The sequence below is a fragment of the Melozone crissalis genome, unplaced genomic scaffold (assembly GCF_028551555.1).
Source record: "Melozone crissalis strain CALT ecotype California unplaced genomic scaffold, PUWL_Pcris_2 ptg000027l_1, whole genome shotgun sequence".
In the NCBI taxonomy this organism is placed as follows: domain Eukaryota; kingdom Metazoa; phylum Chordata; class Aves; order Passeriformes; family Passerellidae; genus Melozone; species Melozone crissalis.
Window position 1 is genome coordinate 45537162 of NW_026535805.1, and position 26401 is coordinate 45563562.

Here is a 26401-nt window from a genome sequence, read left to right on the forward strand (position 1 = left end):
GGTGAAGGAGGCAAAATTTTAAAATTTTGTAAAGTTTTTGAAAGAGATCTTATGAGGCACTCAGATATCGAAGCACACAATGCTGTAACATTCCCTGCTTGTTGCCATCGTACTGCACATCTTCCACACCTTCTCATTGATTTCTCATGGTCAACTCCTCACAGCACTGCCTCCTTCTTCTTCACAGCCCAGCCAACAAACAGCAGCTCTCTCCTCAGCCAGCTAACCCACCCTTTTATAGCACTCATCCTCACTGGACACAGCTGTGGTCTGTTAAGGGCAGGCCTGCTCCTAACCTTTGGTGATTAGCACAGCTGCAACTCATCAGGTATGACACTACCTTCTGCACTGTCTTTATTTTCTTACATTCTATCCCTCCACACCTGCTTTCAGGAGCACAGCTGCTGAGTAACATCAGCATCTTCACAAGACCAAAATCAGTGACTGGCTACAGAAATCAATGAATGGGGAAAAGTGGGCACCTAAAGACTGGAACACACAAACATCCACATACTGAATGCAGTAGGAAGAGTCAACACAAAGTCCTAAAGCTGAGACATGTTCCAGCTCTCAAAAAATAATTTCCTTCTGTCTTTAAACTAGGGAAAGTGTAGGAGCTCTGAGTGCAAATTCTCTTTCTCAATGATGAGGAGCAACAGGAATGCTGCGGGCACAAGCATCTGCAAGGAAAGTGTTGTTATTTTTTTCCAAAAGCACACAGCCAGCGTATGAGCTGGGAGTGGAGCATCAAGAGTCCCAGCTGAGTGCCCCCACCTCTACATAAAGTTTCCATGTCTAGCAAAACCATTTGCCCTACAAATCAGCACTGACCTACACTGCCCCAATTGTTTGGTACAGCACTGTTCTGATGGGTATGCTAGAATTTCACGTCAGATTACAGACAATCACTGTCATGTAAGTGTCATGATCAAAAGCCTCTTTTCCTGGAAACAGCTACCAAGGAAGTTTTCCTCATTTATACAAGTAAGTTTGGAGTATGATTATTCTTTCCACACTCCTGTTTAACACATATGCAGACAAAGTTTATACCAGAACTCATCTTCTTCTATACAGCAGAAAAGTGTATATTTACTTCTCTTACTTTCAAAAGCAATTTCTTAAACATTAGGCCATTGTGAAAAGCCAAAAAATGCCATAGCTTGTAAAGCCTTTGGTACATATCGTATTGAGTATTCTGCTCACTATGGAAGCTAAGCAAATATGAGGCAAATTCGGTAGATTTCATTCAGGAGGCAAAGGGATTTGGTTTACATCAAATTCAGTGGTCACTAATCCCACTCTCACTGTCCTCTTCTGTGTAAGCAACCCAAATATTTAAATTCTTCAAATGGTAAAGTTCAGCATCTTGAGCCCTGTTAAATCTTATAAGCCAAAGCAAATTTCATTTCTCTGATTAAATAGAAAGTATTTACAAAAATCATAAATAAATAATGTGTCTGAGTTTTTCTTGTTCTCTTTCATTCTACCTGATTAAGCACTTTTTACTTTGACATCATCAAATGAATGATGTTTTCGCTATGTGTTTTTCTCCAAAATAAAAGGCAGTCATTAAAATGCCTTTTCCTTCTTTCTTCTGAAGTATTTCACGCCCACTTTTGCATCTCTGCAGTAAACAGCACTGAAGGCAGTGGGCACAAAATGGTGCCATATGTGCTGGCCACCATCAGCCTTGGGATATTAGAAAATACAAAGCTGGGGGCATGGGTAAGTTAAGTAAGCCAAAGGACTTCTCCTCAATTCAGTCATGAACCAATTGATGGCAGGAGAATGCTGAGTCTCAGAGCCCACCTGAAGCTTGGTAGGTCACCCCTTATATTTTCAGATGCAATTATTCACTGCAGCTCTCTTCAAAATAACCATCTCTGAATAATGCCCAAGAAGAAACACCACCATTTGAAAACAAAGACTACTAATGCATTTGCTCATGTTCTAAACCAGAAAACAATGGCTAACTTTGAAAAAAGCACAAAAAAGAAAGCAACTTTGAGAGCAATAAAAGGAAATGCAGCATTTCTAGAGCACAGGTCTCTCTGCTGCCTTCTAAGGTAGTTGTGAAGATGATGAAATCACACTGTTGCATAAGGAAACACAACAAAATGAGACCTGAGATCCTTGTCTCATGTCACTACCCTTCTGTGTGCAACAGCAGGCTGAATACTAGTTGAGCCATTTCATCAGTTCGATCAAAACTCTATATTACTGCTATACAAGTTTCTTCAGAAATCTCACTATCACAGTGAAAAAAAGTTCAAAGGTAAGGCTGTTATTTTTCTTTATGAGTAACAAAAATGTATAAATTATAGAAACGTTACAGAAGAGGAATATATGTCCTTCTAAAAGCAAGGCACACTGCCACAGGAGTGAATTAGATATTTTTAAAATGGCAACTCAAGCTTGTGTAGAAAACAAGTACCTTAGTTTCTCATTTTAACAACAATAAAATACTATGGGAAACAGATGCAAGTTACACAGTATCCTTTTCACCAATGTGCCTGTGCCATGTAAAGTGCATTTACAATGAGCTGAAAAGAATTTAAATCACTGCATACTCAATCCCAGAGGCTGCTGCTCAGATTAATCCTGACCCAGAAAAAGAGCCAAGCACATGCTGAACTTTGAGTAAATAAATAGTCACAGCTAATCACAGGCCATACACTTTCATGACAAATGATGTAGAGCTTGTCCCCAAAAGAATGAACAAAAAAAACCAACCTGGCATGGCAGCAGCAACCCCAATTTCATCAGCCCTGTGCATAACTACAACATAAACTGATTGCTTCCAACTTCCTGTTGCAGAAGCTACCATCTGATTTTACAGAGAGACATGCACTTTGGAATAAAGACAAAAAAATTACCTCATATTTATAGCAAGGAAGGAGCTTACACATCAGGAGTTACTGCAGTTAGCTGACTGAGTTCACACTTTTGTCACAAGCAGCTTGCCTGTACACCCACACGTTAAGGTGTTAATAGCCTTGCTATTCATAAGTTGTTGGAATTTTGTTTTGCTTGGGTCTTTTTTATCAACCTAGATTTGTAATGAACTGCAAAACGAAGAAGAATTGGGAAAAGAAAGAAAATAATAATGGTACCTGAAGGCCCTCTATGGCTAATCTAAGCATGCTTGGTGTGAGCTTGGAGGCCTGCTTGAAGGTGAAGTTGCTCCAGTCTATAATCAAAACAAATCCATTCACTTGCAGCTCAGGGTCTTCTATCATGGCTTCTAAAGAAAGAAGTATGGCACGCAGAATATCCACCAGCGTGTACCTGAGAATGGGAAGAGGAGATTTGGTTAGGAAAGGAGCAACAACCACACAGGTGGAGAAGTTCTGAGCAGTCTGCACCCTTTGTTAGAAGTTTAAATCAAAGATTGCAAATGTGCCCTGAGAAGTGCCTAAAGCTGGGAAATCTTCAAAAGCTCAATTAGTTGAGCTCGTCTTCTGGAGCAGAATTATGTACCTGTAGACCATCAGCCAGCCAGAACAAACTACAAGAATGTAACACATCAAAAACACATTTGAACTTCTCCATAGTATCCTAAGCTGCCTTAGTATCTTTATGTGGAATGCATTAATAAAAATAATTGCATTGTCTGTGTAAGAACTTCTACACAAATTGTATTTTTCTAAAATCATAATGGTACAAAAACCTGAGACTAATACTAGAAGTGTAGATCCAAAGTCTCCTCCTATATTTTCCTAAGGAAATGAAATAATAGGTCCTAAAAAATTATCAACTGAAATTGGGAATTTCCACATGCTCTCCTTATCTCACTCTCTGTGTAAATTTTTCTCTTAAATCCACAAGTGCAGAAGGCTGATTACTCAAGGATCTTAAAAGCAGAAGGTAACACACACTAGGGCTTTGAGGTGTTTGTCTACTGAAGGTGCCCCTGTTCATGGCAGGAGAGTTAGAACTGGACGATCTTCCAACCTAAAACATTCTAGGATTGTGGGATTTTATAAACAGTTATCAAAACAGACATAAATTTGCCAGTCAACACCACAATATTAAATGAGGCACTAGAAAGTTAAACATGAAAAATATCAGAAATACAAATATTCCAGAAATGAAAGAGTTAAATATTCAGTGTACAGATATTTTTAAGCAAAGCTCTTTAAATGCCTTTCATGATGACATCAAACAGAAGTTTTCAAAATTGTGAGTCCCCTAGAGAATTCTTCACCATTCTGCGCATGTAGCAAAGAGCATGTGTGCCTACTTAGAAATTAAATTAAATTATACTGAATTTGACTTGCTGTAATACAAAAAGTACACTGCTCTGTTGTGGACATAACTGTATTTTGAAAATATCTGCAAAAGGAAATAACACAAGTGAAATTTATCTGTTGTAGCTGACTCCTCCCATCTTTCATCTTTGTTTATTTAGCCAACTAAAACTCTGTGAACTTCCAACTATGCATTCATAGGAAAGGGATCAATAAAGGACTCTCCTAATGTCTGAACAGGAGAAAGTGTGTTTTCTCCAGAAAACAAAAAGGGAAGCGTTAAAAGTAATTTTATAAAAACAAAATTCTTCCTTTCATTTTAGAGATACTTTGGTTTTTTATTTTTGTTCGATTGACAGGGATAAAATTTTTCATATTCACTCCTTTGAACTTTTCTGAGATTTAACTCTTTTCTAATGCTTTATTTTTATGAGATCTAAGGTTTACAGGAAGTTTGGAATGCCTTGGTCTGAGGACAGTTTTGACCACAGCTCATACAAGGAACAGACATTAAAAATGTTTAAATTCTAAAATTAGCCTCAACCCCATCTGACATTTAGGTTATCCCATTCAAAAGATCTCATTCTCCAGAAGGGCTCCACAGTGCAGAACCCTACATTCTGTCCTGGAATAAGGGTCCCAAGTTCCAGATGTGCATCTCTACTGTCCTCCCTAAGGAGTTTAAGGAGATTTCACATGCCTTGGATTAACAGCTTCCTAGTGGCACAAGATTGCTAGAAATCTGGAGCATCAGACATAAAGATTCTTTGTTTATGAGGCCAGTCAGCTCTCTAAGACTGACCTAAAAATGCTTTTTTTTATGTATACCTAAGAGTCCAATACAAGATGTATACACGTAAACAGAAATACGTGTTTAATTCATTTAAGTAAATGGGAAAACTGTCAGGCAGCAATGGGGACAGGATTTCAGCTACCACAGAGACTAAATAAGAGTCACAGGGCTGGGTCTCCACAAATCTGTGGCATATTCACCACCACCATATTTCCTACTGTAGGTCTAGTGTAAGAAATACAGTGCACAATAACAATACTATTTATGTTCACTCAGTGAAAATAAGAGAGAAGCCCTGCATAAAACCAGTCCAGCTAAAAGCAATCAAGAATGCTTTCTGCCAGAGGGAGGTACCTGAAGTATTCTTAAAGTCTAAAAAGCTACATCAGGAGTACACAGGGACATGGCACTAGCAATCAAGCTTCTCACCTCAAATACCCTTCAGGGCAATTAGCTGGAGAGAAGATTGGAGCTATTCTTCGTTCTGTACTGGATCTCTTCTCTTGGTTTCAATACTTTACTTAAGTACAGTGCAGAGCACCAGAGACAAATCCATTAGTGAGTATTTAAAGCAGCTTTTACTCTGAACACATGCTAAGGCACCAGAAATGTAAACCTGGTGTGGTAGATGAAATCTCAGGTGATGCAAAATGCTGAGTATTGAAAGTATCAGCTAAGCAGCTCAAGCAAAAAACCATGGCTGAAGAAATTGCACAGAAGCTTTCACACAGAACAGAGTTATTTGTGTAAAGACTTATCTTTAATCCGTTCCAGCCCCATTTTTGGACATTTCACCTCACTGCTACCACTAGGATGCACAGGCTCTGCCAGTCCACTCCTGACTGGACTTTGGGGAAATCAAAATACTATGTAAAAAGAAGATGGAAAAAATTACTCTGGAATTTATTGCCGAAACTTCTGTTCCACACTGAAATTACTTTCCAGACAGATACAGAAATATGACCAATAAAAAGTGAGAAACACAGGACAAGCTAGTGAGTGTGAAATGCATTTGGTCCAAGGCAGCTTTGACTGCCTTTCTACTTTGAAGAAAAAAAAGAAAATATTAGCCTTTAATTTGAAGGGACTATGGTGTACAGTCTGAGTGGAAGATGGTTCTGTTTTATTCTTACCAATCTGTGCTAAGTAAAAACATGTACTTAAGGAACAGCAAGCCACACATTTTGCCCTGGCACCAGTTTTCTAATGACTTGCCCCAGTGCTGTCAGATATGTAGGGTGTGCTGGGCCCAACTGGCTGCAGTGCATGTTCTGTAGCAGCCTGAAGTTCTGCTGTGAATAAATAGATCCTAATTTATTTATGGCTAAATCCAGTTGCATTCCCTTGCTTAAACAGACTCTTATGGGACATATTGTAGCTAGCAAGATATTACTAATTGCTAGGATAATCAAAAACTCACAGTTAATTTAAATTTATTTAATGCCTTCTATTTATAGAACCATGCTTAATTCAATGGAAAACTTGGTCAAGTTTTTTAGTCCTGTTATTAATGTGAGTAACAAATGCTGGAAATATGTTAGCACATATATAATGCACTCTTAATGTTCCTTTTTTATGTGAGTCCTAGTTTGAGACTGACTGAAGCAGGGACTAGTGTGCAAGACATACTCTGTTACCTCTTGAAAATTTTCATTAGGTTGGCTTGAAAATAATAGAGCCTGAGAAGGTGTGACAAGTTAGCAGCCACACTGACAGTGATTCTTTCAAATGCTTTGGGACAGCTACCATTTCTACCCCAACAGTGACACAGCTTTCGAGGGAAATGCCTCACTGGGGTCTTTATTTGTCAAAAACAGAAGACCTCAAACAATTTACTGAGCATCCCACTCTCTTGTAATTTAACAGTGGCAGCAATTTCCCTTCTGCAGAAAAGAAAAGTTATGAGATTTTTTTTTTTTTTTGTGAGACATGAACAGATTCAACATGTTTCCAAGGATTTCTGGGGAAAACAGTCTGGAAGACATGGCTGTCAAGTCTTGGTAATACTTCACCAGGACCTTTCACCTTTACCTCTAAGTTATGTGGTCTAAGCATCCTGTTGTGTGCATCCACTGTGACCTCCACCAGGCCAACATGAAGAGAAGAGACAGGGAGAATGCAGGGTACAGATGTCTCATGTCAAACTCAGCTGTGTCAGCTGTTTTCAATACCTTATGCTCTTGATGATGAGTGGCATCAGCCATATCATCTGTTTAACCAGATTCTGGTTCCAGTCAATTCACTTTTGCCCTGAGTAACAGATAATCTGATTCAGCAGAGTTACCCTACTATCTCTATGGCTACTTGTCATGTCCTCCCTAAAAGAAAGAAATTTGAAGTAATTTTGAGAGTTAGGACTGAATGGCATCAATCTGCCTCTCAGGATATGGAATAGAAGAGATAAATAGAAAGTCTCCTTTGCTTGAATTTCAGCCATATGTCTCTTGAAGGTCTGAGACACATAAAGAACGCACAGTCTGTATTTTAAGCTCCTCACCATTTGGACAAGAAAAGGCTTCTGTCAAATGAGCTCTTGTGCCACTGATTTAAAAGAGAAAGCTAGTCAAGTCTCTGAACCATCATACCATCTCTAAGGTACTGCTCTGGCTCAATATTTTTAGAATTTCACCAAAACAAGAGCCCTCAAGATACACAAAGGAGTACTTTGAAATGGTGCCTCATATCTCCTTGGTTTGTCAGTCTGGGTACAGATTTGAATACTGAGCAGATGGGGGATTGAAAGTTCTCTTATGGCTATTCTGCTGAAATAGTGGCAGCATGCCCTGAGGATATCTTATTCTACATACAAAAAGCACCACCACTGTTACAAAAAATGCAAAGAAAAAACAGAAATATTTTCAAGTATTTTACCAGATTAGCTTTTAGATTCAGATTTAATACCATTAATTATGCCACATATTAGCCCAGTGGCTAACAGTCACAGCCACAGATGAAGATTCAGTGGATCTAAATTTTACATTGATTATAAAGCTCCCTAGCCAAAACCCCTACAGTCTAAATACAGGTGATGATAGGCAGATAGGGATACCTGGGAGAAAACTAGGAAACAATAAAACAGCATCAGTCAGCAGGAGTAACTGTAGCAAAAATGACAGTGTTTACACTAGTTAATAGTTATCATTTGGAACATATAACTTCCAAACAAAAATTGGCTCTGCTAAACAGTTGGGTTTTTTACTGTTAATATGTTACTACTGTTAGCATTGCTATTTATTTTGTCATACTGCTTCCATCAGAGTCTGAAAAATACCTTGCCATCTTGCCTGTTGTTTATTGTGAGCTGAGGAGCAGACCAGCCTCCTCATAGCTACACAAGTTACATTTTCATTTTACAGGGGGAAAAGTTTCTAGCACTTGTGCACGTGAAAGCCTAGTTTAGAAAGCAAACCCGTGGACTCCTCTTTGCCCTGCCGTAAACTGTCTGATGCAACAGCAAAACCAGCAGTAAATGAGTGCAGGGGATTTACATGTTCACTGAGGATGGTGTGAGCTGTGACACCCACAGAACTAGGCACCATTTCACTTTTCTAATGCACTTTCTAGGGAAAAAACCTGATATAATTAATACCAGAAAGGTTTCAAACACAGCATAAAAACGAACTGATATTCCTGGGGAATGTGTGTCCAGGTGCCAGGAAGAATACACAACACCTCGCATGACAACAGATCCCTTGAAGTTGAGAGCTGAAGTTGATTGTACTATTAATTGAAAAAAACTTCACCAGCTGGACACATTAGGAGAAAGGGAGTCTTCAAATGCACATAGACACCTACAAGCCAAATGCAGTTCAGAATCAACAATCTGGAAGCTAATAGGGAAGGCTGATCCCTCCCTGAGTGCTATCCAGCTTCCTGGCAGGAATGCCATTGACCTTCATTTTCCCCATAGAACAGACATGGTAGAGAGTTAGGCTGGGTCACACTGAAAAGCTGCTGGGTTACTGAGTGCATAACTTTCACCTTTTTTTTGTTTGTTTGTTTTAAATAACATGTCTGATTGGGTTGTTCAGATGGCAGGACAGCTGGTACGGTTTTCAGGCCCTGCTTTAATTTAATGATTTAACATCTAGTACACAGGCTTGTTTTACCACAGAAATTTTTTGCCTCCCACACTTTTCTTTCTAATTGGAGCTATGTAAATCATAGGCTGACAGTGCTATATAAGTCATCTCCAGTATGTCTGCTATTCATTTAAATAACAAATTGGAAGGGTTTTTTTCTAATTGTTACATCCTGGCCATAACAATTTGCACATATATGATAAAAGTGGAGGTTTGCTGTGCTCTATTAACTTAGTTCATGAAGCCCACAAAGAGAGTCTAACCAGACAGGCTTCAATAAGTAATCCTCCTATTGTTGCTGTAAGAGGAGCACTGGGTTATGTACTGCAATATCTCAAGTCAGTTAAGGCATAAGCTTGAGACATATTGCATAGCAGCCAGGCGTAAGTTCCACAGTGCTCCCCAGGTTCAGCCACGGAGCATCAGATAATGGAAGGCACTAAATTAATTAGAAAAGAAAGTGACCTAGCTCCATTCCCAGATGTGTCACTGACTTGTCATGTGCCTTGGAGCAAGCCACTCCCCGCAGCTGGGCTCCAGCTCTCTCTGCTTTGTCTGAGTGGTCTGTGTGAAAACAAACCCCTCGCTCGGGAGGAGCGGCGTGCCGTGAGCATGCAGGGCTCAAAAGCAGCAGGCACCCAACTGCAAACACGTCCATTAAATACTCTAGTGTACCCCAGCCACTTCGGTGTCATAGCATAAATAATATTCACCATACAGATAGGACTTAATGAAAAAAAAACACAATAAACTCATTGCTGTGTCAGCTGAGCCCATGTACTTTAAATATCAGCATATCCAACATCAAGAAAAAAATAAACCTATTCTTTCTACATGGCAATTATTATTTTAAATGCTACTTTATCTGTGCACTTGAATTCTTGGTATTCTTTTGACTAGGATCAAGTCAAGTAATATTACAAGGGTCCCCCAAAGCTTTAGGATTTTTCTATTAATAAGAAACAACAGTATACAGTAGGTGACGGTACCTTTAACATGGGAACTTCTTCATCATAGACATACAACTTAATAAAAGTCCTAAGCATGCATTTCTTTGCTAATTCTTCCTTCAGGGATTTTTAACAGTTTGTGGAGTCGTTTTTAAAATTAAAAGTTGACCTGCTCCTTTTGTGGGAAACAAGGAAGGTCCTTATCAGAGAAAGGAAACATACTCAGTGAGTCCTTAGCATCATCACCACTGCTCTTCACTCGGCTTTTATGCTTCATCTGCTAGATAAGCAAAGCAGAAAAAGGACACTGGCCCCAGCTCTGCATATATCCATCCACCCTTTCTAGTCGCTACCCTGGCTGTGGGCAGTGCCAGACAGCTTTCTCCTAGTCCCAAGACTTGATTTAATGGGTTAGCAAGGGACAGAAAACTTCTCCCATAGACAGTGTGGGTGTGGCTGACATGCCTGAAGGAAAGGACAGCCAAGGTGGGCCAGCATCCCTCTGGACAGAGACCTGTCCATAGCTGTAACACCAGCCGGGGCAGGGAGCTGTGGGAATGCTCCCTGTGATTGCAATCCACACAACCTGCAAGAGGACAACCAAACAAACACCTGAAGGGCAAACTTAAACATGCCTCTCCCCCAGATCCTGTCCTTTCTATCCACACTGACAGTTACTTTGAGTCTCCCCCAGAGTTTCAAAGTAGCTGAGCTGAGGATACCTGCACTGAGCACTCAGCACTATGTTGGTGGCAATAAGGATGGCAACTTACAAGATTCTAAGCTTTCTCACTAAAAAAGTGAGAAATCAGATCCTACACCTCTACTCAGGTTGGGAGCCGAAGAAAACAGTGCAGTGCTCACAGAAGCAGGTTTTAAGAGTTTAAATGTACTGAAACCAAGCCATTTTTGTGGATATAATTTTAGACTGCAGGAGAAACTGAGCATGACACCCCCACAATGTATTTAGAATAAACAAACAGTGTGACATAATATCAAGCCAATTGCTAAAAAGGGCCTTGATGCGAGACAGCTCTTGGGTCACCCTACTAAATCATTTTCAGGTAAGAGCAGTTCCAAAAAAAAAGATCAGAAAGTGTTCTAGAGACTAGTCTCCAACTTGTTGTCAAAGCTTTGTGTACTCAGATAATTATGCAGAGAATTGACATTGGGAGCAGCATGAGTGGAAGAAGAAGTGGTTACAGGAACTTCCATCCTGGCATTTCTAGGTGGGTCAGGAAGAGCTTTCTTCAGCTGAGGAAAAGGATTCAGAATCTCAGCTTCCTGCACAGGCAAACTTTTCAGCTTAAAAGCCATACTCCTGTTCTACACACAGCATCTCCCACTTTCTCCCATGGCACCTGAGCAGCTCTGTGTGTACTGAAACAGGAAGACCAGCCGAGAGTGCAACCAGCCTTTGTCTGGGGGATAAACACATCATCTACGTGCCAGCTCACTCTGGCTGAGGGGAGGCAGAAGGGTGTAAACCTCCGAGCAGACAGCTGAGAAGAGCACTCCAGCAGTGTCTACCTGCCTCCCAAAATTCACACCCCAAAGGATGAGCCGCTTGAAAGGGCCGTAAGCCACAAAACGCGTTTCTCCTTTATTCTCTCCCTCTGCCTTCCAGGCTGCTGCCCAGCCCCCTGTGGGCAGCGCCGGGTGTGTCCCTGCTGCCCACCCTCTCTCCCTCTGCGCTGGCACCGCTTCCCCACGCATTGCCCGGGGAGAGAAGGGGCTGAGGTGGGCGAGTGGCTCTACTTTTACCTGCTCTGGTCCCAGTTGGCAGCGAAAAGGACGAGGATCTTCCTGCCGTAGTGGTCCAGGTTGGCCAGCCCGCCGGGGAAACCATCCTTCAGCGCTTGCTTGATGCCCGGGTCTGTGGCCTTGAAGCTCTTAAACATGTCCAGGTTCTGCTGGCGATATTCAAAGTATTGGGCCAGGAGGCGAAACGCCTCGAAGTGCTGAAACTTCCTGGCCCGCAGAAACCGCAGGATGAAGGCGTCGTCGGTGCGGAGGAAGCCGATGTCCGGCCGGGTGATGACCATGTCCCGCACCTCCTGGATGTCCTGGTGCAAGGTGTCGGGGTTCTCGTTCAGCTCCAGCCGGGCTTTCTCCAGAGTCTCCGGGGAGAGACCTGCCTGCAAATGAGTCATGGCGCTGCCCTCCTCCTCCTCCCCGGCTCCGCTGCCTGCGCTCCTCAGCCTCCCGGCCGCTCGTCCCCCGCAGGCGGGCTGCCCCGGCACGGCCGCCCGCCGCTCCCCCGCCGCGCCGGGCCTCGCCCCGCCGCTGCCCGGCCCCGCCGCCGCGGCCAGTCCGTCCGCCGAGCTGCGAGCGGCTCGCAGGCAGCCGGGTCCGGGGGGGCTGGCACCGACACTGCCCCCGGGCTGCGGGCGGAGGCGCGTTATCTCTCTGACATAGCGCCCTCCCCGCCGCGGGGTCCAACGCGCCGCATCATCCCCGCGGCCGCTCCGCGGAGGCGCCGAAACCCGCCGGGAGCGGGGCTGCGGGGCTGCCGGCTGCTGCTCAGCGCCCGCCCCCGCCGGTGCCGCTGCCGGTGCGGATCTCGGGCAGGGCGGCAGCGAGGAGCCCGCTCGCTAGGCAGGGCGAGCGGCGCCCGAGGATGCTCCCCTGGCCCGCGGCTGGCAGGGGAGATGCCCTCCCCGGAGCAGCACCATTTACGTAAGATCAGCGCTCACCCCGCTTCAGAAGCGTCTCCCTGGATTTGAGGGAGGGTTGGGAAGGAGGAAAAAAAAAAAAAAAAAAAAAAGCTCCACCACCGCCAAGCTGAAAGAAGCCAGCGAGGAGCAGGAGGAAAGCCGATCCGCAGGTACTTCGCCGGTACTGCTTCCTTCGCCGGTACTGCTTCCGAAGCGCGCCTCCCGCTCGCCGGCGCGGAGCCCGGAGAGCCGAACGGAGCCTCGGCCTGAGGGATGCCCGTGCCCCCCTCCCGCGCCTCCTCCGCTCCCCGCCCCGCTCGCCGCTCGCAGACAGCACCAGCCGGCGCGGGGCTGCCCGCTGCGCGGCCCCGCCTTGTGCGCGCCCCCGCTCGGGCCCGCACCCCCTCCCGCTCGGGCCCGCACCCGCTCACGCTCCCGCCCGGGCGCGCTCCCGCCGCGCCGCGCCCCCGGCCGCGGAGGCAGCGCGGGGCGGGCGCTCCGCTGCTCCCCGCTCTTCGCACCGCGCAGCGCAGCCCGCGGGGCGCGGCGCTCCCGGCGGCGAAGTGGGGCGCGCCTGCAGCGCCGGGGCTGCGCGGAAGGACATGGTGATGGTGATGGTGGTGGTGGTGATGGTGGTGGCGGTGGTGGTGGTGATGGTGGTGGCCCGGTGCGGGGCGGTGGCCGGGGAGATGCGGGGTCAGTGGGGCCACGCGTGCGCCCCCACGGAGCATCCCGCGGGAGTCGGACCAAGCGTCCGGCGTCGAGGTCGTGACAACAGCGAGATGTTGTTCATTAAGCGGTGGTTTTCTGAGCAATCCTCTCTGGGACTAAAAAAAGCAGCCTCTTTTGTGGCCTCGTGTTGGAGGCGGCATGTCTTTAGTTGCTTTATAGTGCGAAGGGCAAAAATATCTTACTTCTGTGTGCAGAATATTTCCCTGAGGAAAGACGTCTTTTTTCATGCAGGAAAGTTTGATGCTGCCGTCTCTTTTGGGGAGAAGTTTCCGCTGAGAAGCATTTGACCTTTGTCTGTAGGACTGGACCTTCCCGATGCAAATGCGCCTGTGAAAATCAACCTTACACAAAAGACATGGCAAACATGGGAAAGCCTGCAACATGTACCTCCTCCTCCTCCTTCCTATGGGAAGGGCAGCTCTTTGGTACTGCATCGGGCTCCTTTCCCAAGGTGACAAAGCCAGAGCACACAGGCTGAATTACTGAAAAGGCACTGAGGCCACTGCTCCATTCAGAGGGTATACATGGAGGATGCACCAGAACAAAGTGTAGGATTGGCTCTCAGACAAATAGCAGGGCTCACAGAAACATTTCAGTGATAGCTTGAGTGGGCTGCAGGCCAGCACCAGGTGCCTGGCAGCAGGAGGGAGCCCTCTGCAGTGAGCAAGGTCCGAGCAGTGAGCAATGCTTCAGTAGCAAAACTGGCATTCTTTTGGAGGCTAAAGAGAGGCTTTTTTGGGGTTTACTGGATTTTGTATGAGTTCCTGCACTGGGATCAGACTTCCCATGTACTAGTTTAGGGAGAAACTTTTGGAAGGACCAGTCTAATAATGCCCAGTCATTGTGCCCCAGCTCTGTCCAATCTGAATTTCATTATGTGATTTGAGATGTCTCACAAGAGAGAAAGATATGCTATCTATCTAAGGACTGAATCACTCTCTAAAAATGCTTATTTCTCTTTGTCTGATAAAATGACTTTAAATTACCCCCCTTTTGTAGATGTGATTCATCTGAGTTGATACCTTTTTCTTAGAGCAGTTATTGCTCCTGAAATAGTTTGTGTGCTTTTTTTATTATTTTCTATTATTCTGAAATCTTCATTTCCCTTTGCTCTTACTGTCTTCCTCTACATTACCTCCTCAGAGAGCCTTTCAGCATAGCAGTTCCCATCACCCCTGTGGAACAAACTGCCAGACTTTTCCTGCTATCATTTTCCATTTCTGATGCTTCTCCTCTGCCTTTTCCATTGCAACTAAGCTAATAAAAGAGTAGGTCATGTGACAAGTGCCTTAAATTCGCTCTGTGCAAGGCAAGCCGCAGGCACCCAGTGTCTGGCAAAATCGAGTCCATGATGTATCCTGTCTGTGACCTTGTAGTGGGTTCGTGCTGGCTGGGTGCCAGACACCCACCAAAGCCACTTCTGCCTCCCCCACACAGCTGGACAGGGAAGAGAAAATATAACAAAGGGTTCATGAGATGAGATAAGGACCAGGAGAGATCACTCATCAAATACTGTCATGGGCAAAACAGGCTTGAATTAGAGATATTAATTGAATTTGTTGTTAAGAAAATCAGAGCAGGATAATGAGAAGAGAAGTAAAGTAAGACCTTCTCTGCACTCTTCCCTCCTTCTCTCTTCCTCCCCCAGTGCCACAGGGAGAAACAGAATGGGGATTATGGTCAGTTCATCACACATTGTTATTTCCACTGCTTGAGGAAAGGAGTCCTTTCCTTGCACAGTATGGAGTGCCTCCCACAGGAGACAGTTCTCCATGAATTTCTCCAGTGTGAGCCCATCCCACAGGCAACAATCCTCCTCAAACTGCAGTCATGTGGGTCACTCTTCCACAGGGTGCAGTCCTTCAAGGACAGGCTGCTCCACTGTGGGTCCCCCATGGGATCACAAGTCCTACCAGAAACCTGCTCCAGCGTGGGCACCTCTCTCCATGGGTCTGCAGGTCCCTACCAGGAGCCTGCTCCAGCACAGGCTTCCCATGGGGTCACAGCCTCCTCTCAGGCATCCCCCTCTCCAGCATGGATCTCCTCCGTGGGCTGCAGGTGGATTTCTGCATTGCTGTGGAGCTCCATGTGCTGCAGGGGCACAGCCTGACTCACCATGGGCTGCACCGTGGGCTGCAGAGAAATCCCAGCTCTGGTGCCTGGAGCACCTCCTGGCCCTCCTTCTGCACTGACCTTGGTGTCTGCAGGGCTGTTCCTCCCACATATCCTCGCTCTGCTCTTCTCTGGCCACAATTACAGCTGTGCAGTGACTTTTTTTGCCTCCTGTAAAATCTGTTATCCCAGAGGTGTCACCACCATTTCTGATGGGCCCGGCCTTGGCCAGCAGCATGTCCATCCTGGAGCTGGCTAGCATTGGCTCTGCTGGAAGTGGAAGAAGCTTCTGGCAGCTTCTCACAGAAGCCATCCCTGTAGCTCCCCTGCTACCAAAAATGGCTGTACAAACCCAATTCAGAATTCTATAAGCCATTCCTTAATCTGCTTTAGTTTTGTTTTGCAAATGAATATATAACACCTATATTAGATTTTCTCCTTTACTTCAAAGCACAAATGCACTGAATAGACAAAAGAAGCAAGCTAGCCAAAATTAAAAACTTAAAAATTTTGACAGGAAAGGCTATTTCTAAAGGTTCTTAATTTAAAATACAAACAAACAAACAACAACAAAAAAGGATAATTTATCTGGAAACTTTCATTATTATTCCATTTTTTTGTTTTCCCCATTTTGACCATATTTAAGGCAATCTTACAATTTTTAAAATTTAAAAACGTCCAAGAAAACACAGGAAAAAGTGTGAAGCAAGAGAATAAAGAAATATTGAAGCCAAATGAACTAAATTGGTAAAAAACTCTCCATTTTCTATACACTTCCTTTTTAAAGACAGATTCAGTCTCCATAAAAATTGATTTAATCATGTAACAATTTGTAAATTTTACTTTGCTCTATTAAAATAAGATTCACTGAACTTGAACAGCATTTCAAGAAAATAATTTTGGCAATGAATTGTTGAAAGACAGATCAAAAAACCCTCATGGAGGTGGAAGGAGGTGCTTTAGCCAGCTCTTTCCTGATGTGAGTACATTTAGGAGGTGGAGACTATGAAAAGCACATGTAGCAAGGCAGCCTGAAGGCAGAGTAGGTGAAAGAATAAGATATTGGTCATGTTCTGTCTAAGCTACAGACAATAATAATTTTTTTTCAATATTTTGAGATCTTGCATGTAAACACACAAAAGATCTGGTTTAAATATAAGTAACTTGATAGAAAGAATAAAAAACTCTGTCATCTGTAAGCAGATTTACCAAACCAATTAAATGGGATAATGAAAAAATATGTGCTTTCCAACATGTCACCCCACCTAAGTCATGAGGGGAACAATGGAGCCACCAATGCAATTAGATGCAACCTACTGATGGCAGCTTGTAATTTATTTATTGTGCACATGCACTTTTCCCTCTATAAAACAGTAGGAGTGTCTGACTAAATCCATTATGTAAATCTCAGCATCTTTTCACTTGCACTTAAAAACTATTATTTTTCTTTGAGGCATTTATAGTCACTTTTGCCTGAACTTGATACAATTAAAATCCAAGTGCTCTGCAATTCTACAAGCACTGTAGTTAGGTACCTGATTTGAAATAAAACTTACACACAAATAAGGCACAGAGGTGTTTGTGTAGGTGTTTGATATCAGAGATCTTAACTCACATTCAGAATTACATTGTTTAACATCAGCAATAGAGCAGTGTATTCAGGACCAAAAATAGAATGCAGAAATAAAACTTAGAAAAAAATAATGTTGCTGGATAAGAAAATAAACTGTATTAAGATCAAGGCTGGTACTACACTTTCTCTGAACTGGTTTAAGATCCTAGAGAGTTCTTGCTGTTGTTTTTGATTTAGAGTAACATTGTCTTCAGCATCCTGCTCTGGGTATTCCTTCAGGACAGTTGTTCACTTAGGATCAAATTTCCAAGACAGTTTGTCCTACATAGCTGTGATATAACTAAAGAGCTGAGAAATATGTTCAAAAGTACATATAACCAGGAATGTAAATGCTCACATCCACTCCTCTTCAGCAGCATTTTGTGGGTACAAGGACATTTGTGTGTCCTTAAAGCTTTTGAAAAGTACTAAATACAACTTTGTCAAAAGCACCTAAATGACACCTAAATCAAAACCAGCTAAATTCAAAGTCTAGGTCCCATTTTCAGAATCAATTTAGAAACTTAATTCTAACATTTTAAGAGCATAAGAACATCTATGGTGGTCTGAACAAGCATCTTTGTCAGTTCATAGTGTGCCTCCAGTGTGATTTAATGTGGATGCCTCAGGAACAGTACCAGCTAATGTTAGGCTCTGTGACTCCTGAAATATTTAATTTGGTGTGAGTTAATCTTTGAAGTCTGCTGTGACTTAACAAGTTCCTATACTACCACCAGGACTTAGCAACTGATTATAAAATCATAGAATGATTTGGGTCAGAAGGTAAAGATCCTCTAGTTCCAGCTCTCATGTCTTGGCCAGGAATGCCACCCACCAGATCAGGTTGGTCAAAGCCCTGTCCAATGGGCCTTGGACGCTTCCAGGGATGAGGCATCCGTGATATCTCTGAACAACATGGTTCCAGTGTCTCATCACCCTCACAGGAGAGAACTTCTTCCTAATCCAAACCCACCTCTTTCAGTCTAACCCCACTACCCCTTGTTCTATCACTTGTGAAAAGCAATCCTTAACCCTTGCCAAAAGTCCCTCTCCAGCTCTTACAGGCCCACTTTAAGTACTGGAAGGCTGCTATAAGGTCTTCCCAGAACCTTAATGATCTCGTTCATGACCTTGTCTCAATACGAATAACTAATAAATCTTCGCAGTTCTAATCTCAGTGGAAGCCACTTGGAGCTGAGGATCAGCTCAGATCCATTCTGTAACTAGGTGAGCTACAGGAATGCAGCCCTGTCTTGGAGCATGATGGGAGTTCTTTACTTAAGCATATTTGTAGAAAATGTCAGGATGCTTGACCTAGAAAGTCCCATTATATCTGAAACAAAGGAACTTCTAGAGCTGAGCTCTGTAGGAAATCTGGCTGCAACTCCAGATGTCAACTGGCTGAAAAATTGGCTTCTGAAAACAAACTAGGCATCTGTCTTTTATTCATCATCATAGGTCTCTAACAACATAAGGATAAATAGCTTTACAGGAGCCAAGGCATAGCATCAGACCCTAATCAGAGAAATATTTCAGTATGACAAGCCTGCTCACAGAATCATAAAAAAAAAAAAAAACTGGAAGGTATTTTAAGAGATTGCCTAGTTTATCTATCCCCATCCTGATGGATGTTTGTCTGAATGGCATTTAAAACCTCCAGCAGCAGACACTCCACAGCTTTTCTAGACAGTCTGTCCCAGAGTTTCACTATCCATTCAGGACATTTTTCCCAATGTCGGGCCTATCTATCACTTGCTGCAATTTTGCCCCTTTTCTTTAATCTTATCTACTGTAGACTGACACAGAATAATTTATTTCTTTATTTGGAGACTAGTATAAAGTCTAAGTAAAATATCCTCCTTTTTTAGTTGCACAGCCTTTGTTCTGGCTTTTAAGACACTTCAGATGTACATGGTGAGGAGATGGGTATCAGGAGGGCATTAACATCCTGGGAATAGCATTTGGATGGGCTTGCCTTTCCTATTTACAAGAGGTCTTTACTTTATTTATGCAATCCTAACTGCTGGGGCAGATGGACTTCCAGAGGTGTAGTTGTATGTAGCAATAATTAATCTGTTATTTAGAAAATCCGGCATCTCACAAACAGATGATACACAAAACTAAAAGTTTCACCTGGCAATATTGACAACACAAATATCTTAACTGCTGTATTAATCTGGAGAGAAAAAAAATGAAAACAAACTAAACTTAGGTAACTGCAGGATTCTGTCAAGCAAGTTCAAACATCAAATTAGTGTTAGTAAAAAAGGTATCTGGAAATGTAATGAACTTCACTGTTATATTAATGCCACATTAACTGGGAGCAAAGCACTTAGACATATTTCACTGCTACAGAAATTTGCATCACAGAGATATGTAGGGGATAAAAGATTATGAATTCATAACTGAGCCAATACTTCCAGTAAACTTAGTCAAATGATGAGTTAGGACAATAAACATTCCATAGTTTTGGTACCTAATTAATACAGAATGCTGAAGAATGCTAAGGTTGGAATAAATGTACATTTTATTAAAAATGTATGAATGCAGTCCTGGAACAAAATTATTCATTAAATCATTTTAATGCAGATATGAGAATGACATATAAGCCTGAAAAGCTTTCAGTGATGAGCTGTGCCTTAGGTTTCTTGAATTCAATATTCAGACTTGCATACCAAAGTAGAAGGTGATCAGTTTTGTCCTTGAACACGTCCCAGCACATGCATCAGATGGATGAGAAGCACAACTTCAGATGAGATGTAGAATGACAAATCTCAGTTCTTTCACTGAACTGGCATCACCTATGCCAGAATAACTGCAAATTCTTGTAATTGAAAAACCAGGTAATATTTGGTTTGGCTGCACAAAGTGCATGTGTTTGTGATTTCCATGTGCCTCATTCAGTTTACAGCTCAGGAATCTGAGTGCCTTCCCAGCTAGTATCAGCTGTTTTCTTCAAATCCTGGTGGGAGAGATGCTGTAGGATGGATTCAGTGTTGCGAAGTTACTCAGAAAATTCCTTTGCCAAATCTGGGGACATGTTTTCTTCTGTATAACTTCAGTATCTCCAACTTTAAAATCTTCCATTGAATTTTCTTTTAGAGTAAGTTACAGCTTTCATCTGATTGGAAATATTACCTTGCTTTGTTTCAAAAAAAATGGTCTTCTGTTCCTGAAAATACAGCTTTTGAAAAGTTGTCACTGGCTTATTACTCTCCTGGCTTACTTTTCTGTCTGTCTGTGTGTTTTTCTAACTATTTGTATTGTTTAGAGCTCATTTTCTACTAAACAAGTAAGCATTTCCAATTACATCCTGGCTTCAAGCTCTTATTTCCTGATATTTCTTTATAATATTTTTAGCTCCTGCTTTGTCCACATGGTCAGGTAACTCTGAAGTTCCTCACTGGAGGTCTGTTTTGCTTGCTGTGTGACCTGGATCCCTGTTGGCACACACAGCATCACACATTTTATCTCTAGAGGTGGCACTTTGTACCACATCATGCTTCTTGATAAGGCACACAGCAATTTTTTCTCTTTTACATAGCACCTTCCTGAAGGATACTTTCCCATGGTGTATAGTTTCATAAACAGTTCCATAGGTACTTATTGGTACAATATTATTCTTAGTGTTCTCTGGGCAACCTTAATTCAAGTCACACCCACTGCAATAATGATATATGTGACTCTGCCAGTTGCAAGCTGGATGCAATTTCTGACATTAATCCTACAGTATCACCACACCATTTCTGGCACTGTTGGATCCCCAACATCTAGATGCAATAACAAATCTGTCATTGTTGAATTGGTTACAGCCACTGATGAGATTACTTGGTTCAACCTGCAGGTGAGCTCTTGGTAAACATTCACGTCACCCTTTCACACACAGCAGCCTTAAACTACCTCCTTTCTGTGGAAGTCGATTATTTTCATCTACTACAACAATACAGTATGGACAGAAACATCCATTCTGATCTTAAAGGTCATCATTTATACCCTTTTGAATGACTGAGTTTGTGAATTTGGCTTGATTCTGTCAGTTACTTTGAAATATCAGAAACTGCTTGAAAGCAAAGCAATTGAATAAAGCTGAAGTCAGCCTGTTCTGTGGCAGCATTTTCAGCTTGTTCAGCAAAAAGTACTTGCACTCCATCACAGCACAAATACTTCAGTCACAAGATAATGTAACTACCATAAGCTCTCTTTAGTAATATAATTTAATTAGGATTTTCTAGTTTTCTCCTTTCTTTGAAAACTTGGTACATCATCCATATATTTTGTGATATTCTATTTTGTTTTTAGAAAATATCATGAATGATAAAGAAGCTTTCTGCCTTTTAAATTTGTCTCTAGCCTTTTTTCCTTTGGTTAAAAATTTCAGGCTGTTCGAGAGCTTCATCTATTTACTAAGTCAAAAAAACAGATTGCACCCAAAAGCTATCGAGTGGCAAAATTGCCTTTTGCTGTAACTTGTTTCAAAATAAATGGAGCCATTGAAAGTCATTAAACCAGAAGGGGAAGAAAGGTGGCCTTGTTTTCTAAACTTACACACATGGAGAGCTTGTTGTCACAGCATCTTACAGACAGTAATGGTAGCAAACAACAAAAATTCAGTTTTCTTTGAAAACACTGATGGAAACAGCTCAATGCTAACAAATGTAGACACTTTGAGTTCTGGAAATTAAGTTCATTCTGCTACTGCTGCAGGTGATTTGATTTTAGTACCTTAAAAATGCCACTTAGGATTCAATTCTTTTGCCAAAGCACAGGCATTTAGAGTATTTTGAGATGGCTTCAGTAATGGCACTTGGTCTTCAGCCCAGCCCTATGCAGGTGCCATCTGTATCTCAGGGAATCTCGCTTGGTGGTGAACGCCTGCCTTTTGAAAAGCAAACTAAGCACTATTAAATAGTAACAATGTGGGTTTGCACGTTTACTTTCAGTCCAGCTTGAAACTTAGCTGTCTTCTGGCTGTCAGACTGTAGAGCTATGGAATGGTAGGAGGGGAGAAGGACACCTACACCTGACCTGTTAATTAATGAGACAAGCAACTACTTTTAGTTTTGCCTAAGTCTAAGGTGCTTTATCACTGAGAAATTCAAAGAAGGACAAGTGCAGAGTTAGATGGCTGGCAAGCACTTTTAATAAACTCCCAAGATCTTTCCAGGCACTCTTTGATTTCTGCTACAGGCTAAACAACATTCATAGGTTGCATGGCTCACCTTTCTTCTCTGTAGTGACTTTGCCCAGAAGCCAGGAGCAAAAAGAGCTGGGGCTGCACTGAGGCACACAGACATATCTGCAGGAACAAAGGGAACCCTTTTTGTTGAACTCAGACCACCCAGAGAGAAACCCCAACATTTCTACAGTTGTTCTGGGTGACTGAGTGACCACTGGGTAGAAGGGATGCACTTTCAAACTGTTGAGGTTATCAGAGGACTGAGCACGTTCAAGACTGAGAGAAGAAATTGTGAGCTCATTTCTCTGTCTCCAGTTGGAAGTGTAGGAAAATAAATGGAGTCAAGAGGTAACACCATGGTGTTGCCAGGGCTTAGCAGGCTTTGCCCTCACCAAGCCTTTTCTGCACCAGCAATACTCAAGGTGAGGTACCTTGCTATCTTCTCTTTCAGTCTCACCAAGTCTACCAAAGAGCCTAGAGAGGACCTGAGCCCTAACTCAATAGGTTCTGTAAATAAAAATAAAATGCGATCTGCATTTTACCAGTCTTTTGTATAACCATAAACCTCCCCCAAGCCCTTTTCCACCTCTCTAAGTTCTTTTGAACACAGGTGTTCTTTTCTGACCTTTAGTTCCCAGCTTGTTTCAATGGATTACCTTAGTGAGGTGGTAGCAGCAAATCTGGAACTAATTTACTTGTTTTCACACATGAGTGCTATGAAAATACCATACCCACATGAAGTCTTGGTCCACAAAGTCAGAGGGACTTTTCCTACTGCCTTTGAGAAGTAAGGGAATTCATTCAGTTCCTAAACTTCTCTAGGAATACTTGCAACACAGCTTAGACTAACACAGCAGTCTCCATCACCTTGGTTGTCTAAAGCATAATGTTCATGAAAAGTTTAACTGTCTTACTGTTGATAGTGAAACAAAAACAATTACGTATATACCACAGTGCTAACTAATAAATCTACTGCTAAGGAATTGGCAAAATTCAGAGAAAGGTAAAACCTGAATCATCAGATTAAATGAGCATCTTCTCAGAGTCTGAATATTTTGTCAGAAGTTCATAGAAAATGCATCTGAATGAATAGAAAGTGGTACTGATGAAGCAGCAGGCGTACTTCCACAGGTTCTTTGCCTTTCAAGAAAATGGGCATTGTATCATATAAAAAAAGGAACTTTGTTTATTGGACAAAAGGCATTTGACATTCTAGCACCATAGAAGTGTTAAGTAAATCTTTGAATACCTCAAGTCAGAATGCCATCAGATTTTAAACTATCAGGACTACACAAAATGAGTCCAGGATATGCCCATGCCTGTTGCAAGAGAACTTCTCAAAATTAATTCTGAAAGGACATTTGGCACAAGCAGCATTTCTGACTTTCTTTATACAGTTTCATACTCTGTGGCATAGAGGTAAATTTCAGTTTAGCACAAAAGCATTCAGCTTCTTAGCTGCCACAAATGTTAATGAGAATCTTTTGGCTAAACCTCCTCCTGCAAATTGGAAAGTTTACATTTAAAGGTCAGAAGGTTTCCATGACATTTGACGGCAATGAAACATATTCCCAGGGCACTCTTTATTCTGCCACAGAAAATCAAGTTGCTGAGACTCAAAAATCATCCCAGTAGCATTTCTCATGGTTTATAAAGAACAGAAATCTACACTGGTTGCTAAAATATCAGGAATCCAGCCAGATTCTCCTGCACTTTACTCCAGAAATAACCACAAAAGCAAACTGAGTCTGTATAAAAATGAGTGATACGGAAGCATTTCTAAGCCTGCAAGTTTGGGTGAGGTACACGGGTGGTTTTGAAGAAGTTTCTACCTGCCAAGTTTGTTTCTACTGTGAAGCAATGGCAAAACCAACAAAAAAAAAAAAAAAAAAAAAAAAAAAAAAAAAAAAAAAAAAGAAGTCAAGAAACTCATTTACACTGTAATGCTGTTACATACATATAAGAAAAAAAAAAAAAATAAAGTGGACAGCCCCAAAGTGGTTCTGAGATTTTTGGGTGGGGTTTTATGAAAATCATTGTTTAAACCTCCAAAGTAGACTGTGTGGAGAAAAGGATGACACAGAAGTCTCTCTGCTCTCAGGAGCTGAATGTGTCCTATAATTTGAATATTGCCATTTATCTGGTTCTGTAGGGTTTTTGGCAATAGGCTTCAGAAGAGTTGTGAAAGACATGCCATAGTTTCCTCTTCAGAGAAACAATTACTTCATGACAGGTAGCTCACATTTCTTGCCATTTAATACACAGCAACCCTCCAAAGAAGTAGCACTCTGTCCAAAAGGATTGAAACAAGAAATGCAATAGTGTCTTCTCTATTACTTTTTCACAACATTATCCCACAGAATCTGTCCAGGCACAGATTTAAAGCTGTTTTCTTCAGATAGCTGCAGCAGAAAATTGGTTCTGTCTTTCACAGCTTTATGAAAAAGAGTTACAAAAATATAATTCTCCTCAAGGTTCCCTACCATCATCTGTATTGTATGGCTACATGCTATATTAAAAATGCTAACGTTGCCTGAAGAAGGAAGAAAGAAAAGTAGATAATTGGATTTTCTTCTGCTTGTCAGGAACCTACTACTCAACACCAGGCACTGAATGGAAGAGATAACACTGTTTGGTAAGTCATGGTAATTGAACAGCTGACCTAAAAGGGCATTTGACTGTGAACAATAGGTATCTATTGTTAAGGGTTTATCACTGTTCCTGGTTATATTATCAAAGCCTTGCTTAGAAAAAGTCACAAATGCTTAAGAGGAGCAAGCACTTTCTTCTGTTATCTGAATTTTTATTCATGTAACTACACTAACCTTAGAAGAATTATCTGTGATTTATAGTAACCAGAGATAAGAATCAAGACAAAGATTGCTTCTTTAAGTTAGATATGTGTCCCATCTATTTCATGGGGCTATTTCAAACTAAATGTAATAAAACTGGATATGTTCTGTTTGGGCATAAATCTAGATTAAAGACAAACCAGAACGTGTTCCTGATGAAAATTGACACAAGAGAAGATGAGCTGCATTAACTGAATGTCTAAGGTAGTAAATGGTGGACAATGCTGAAAATGCTCCTTCATCAGCCAGACAAATCACAAGTGTAAGAAATCTTGTTCTATCCACTAGCATTCTTATATGGATCCTTTTGTTAAAGTTTGGATACTCAAAAAAAATTTCCTCAATAGAAGGCAGAGTCCATTCTCCAACAACCTTGTACTCATGATGCAAAACTTGAAAAAGGAGCCTTTTTTTTTTGTTCTTTGCATTCTGTTGATGTAAAATTAGGTAATTTTTTATTTCTTTGTAATAGTTGCAATAGTTTCTACTGTGCCTTTTATTGAAAAGTGATGATTTTGAAATGTTCCGCTTTCATGTTTTATGTTTTCTTTTATTATTTAATATATTTTTATCCCGTACTTCTTTCTTTTCTGTGTCACTAACTCTCCCCCCATTCATCCCTTTTATTTATTGCAGTTAGACTGGTGGCTTGCATAGGAAAAGAAGGAATGAAGGTGGAGGAAAATAAAAAAATGAGAAAAGGAAAATTGAGAAGAAAGAAAAAGATAATGCATGAGTCAATGTTATAGTGCAGGTTAAATGAGGAAAATAAAAGATCTTTTTAAACAAAGTGCCTAATCTCCTGAAAGATTTGTCAGCTATATTTTCTGAGGTCATTTAACCCCAATTTCTCTATTCTGTGAGTCACTATCATAAGTATCCTAACTATCAACTGCAAAAGGCAGTAAGTCCTGGGGTAGGAAAACAGAGCACACCTGTCACTGGCTAGGCTACATGGGATGTGCTGCCATTCCTTCTGGACAGCACATCCCTCTCCAAACCCACTACCCCATGTAAGAGGACTCCCAGTTGAAGACAATTGCCATCCTAGTGATGGCTGTAGTGAAGCCAGTGGCCACAAGGAAGTGTCCCAGAGCCCCTGATCATCATCTTGAGTGGGTGGCACCATTTGCATTCAGACTTCCCAAGAGCTGAGTGCTTTTCCAAGTGATCCTCTCCTTTTCA

General features: G+C 42.0%; 1 protein-coding gene and 1 long non-coding RNA gene across 2 annotated transcripts in view; one reads left to right on the plus strand and one right to left on the minus strand.

Moving 5' to 3' along the window:
- The window catches only part of CLVS2 (clavesin 2), a 52099-nt gene extending 39791 nt beyond the window's left edge, over positions 1-12308 (minus strand). The window contains exons 1-2 of the mRNA XM_054279452.1: positions 11840-12308; positions 3114-3288 (exon numbers count right to left, since the gene is read on the minus strand). Coding sequence (XP_054135427.1) covers positions 3114-3288; positions 11840-12228 — 564 coding nt within the window. The 5' untranslated portion in view covers positions 12229-12308. The remainder of the gene's footprint in view (positions 1-3113; positions 3289-11839) is intronic.
- Positions 12309-12378: 70 nt separating this feature from the next.
- On the plus strand, positions 12379-25952 carry LOC128939493 (uncharacterized). Its single transcript, XR_008483221.1, has 3 exons — positions 12379-12902; positions 24950-24999; positions 25853-25952. It is a non-coding gene; the product is annotated as an uncharacterized LOC128939493 (long non-coding RNA).
- The last annotated feature ends 449 nt before the right edge of the window (positions 25953-26401 follow it).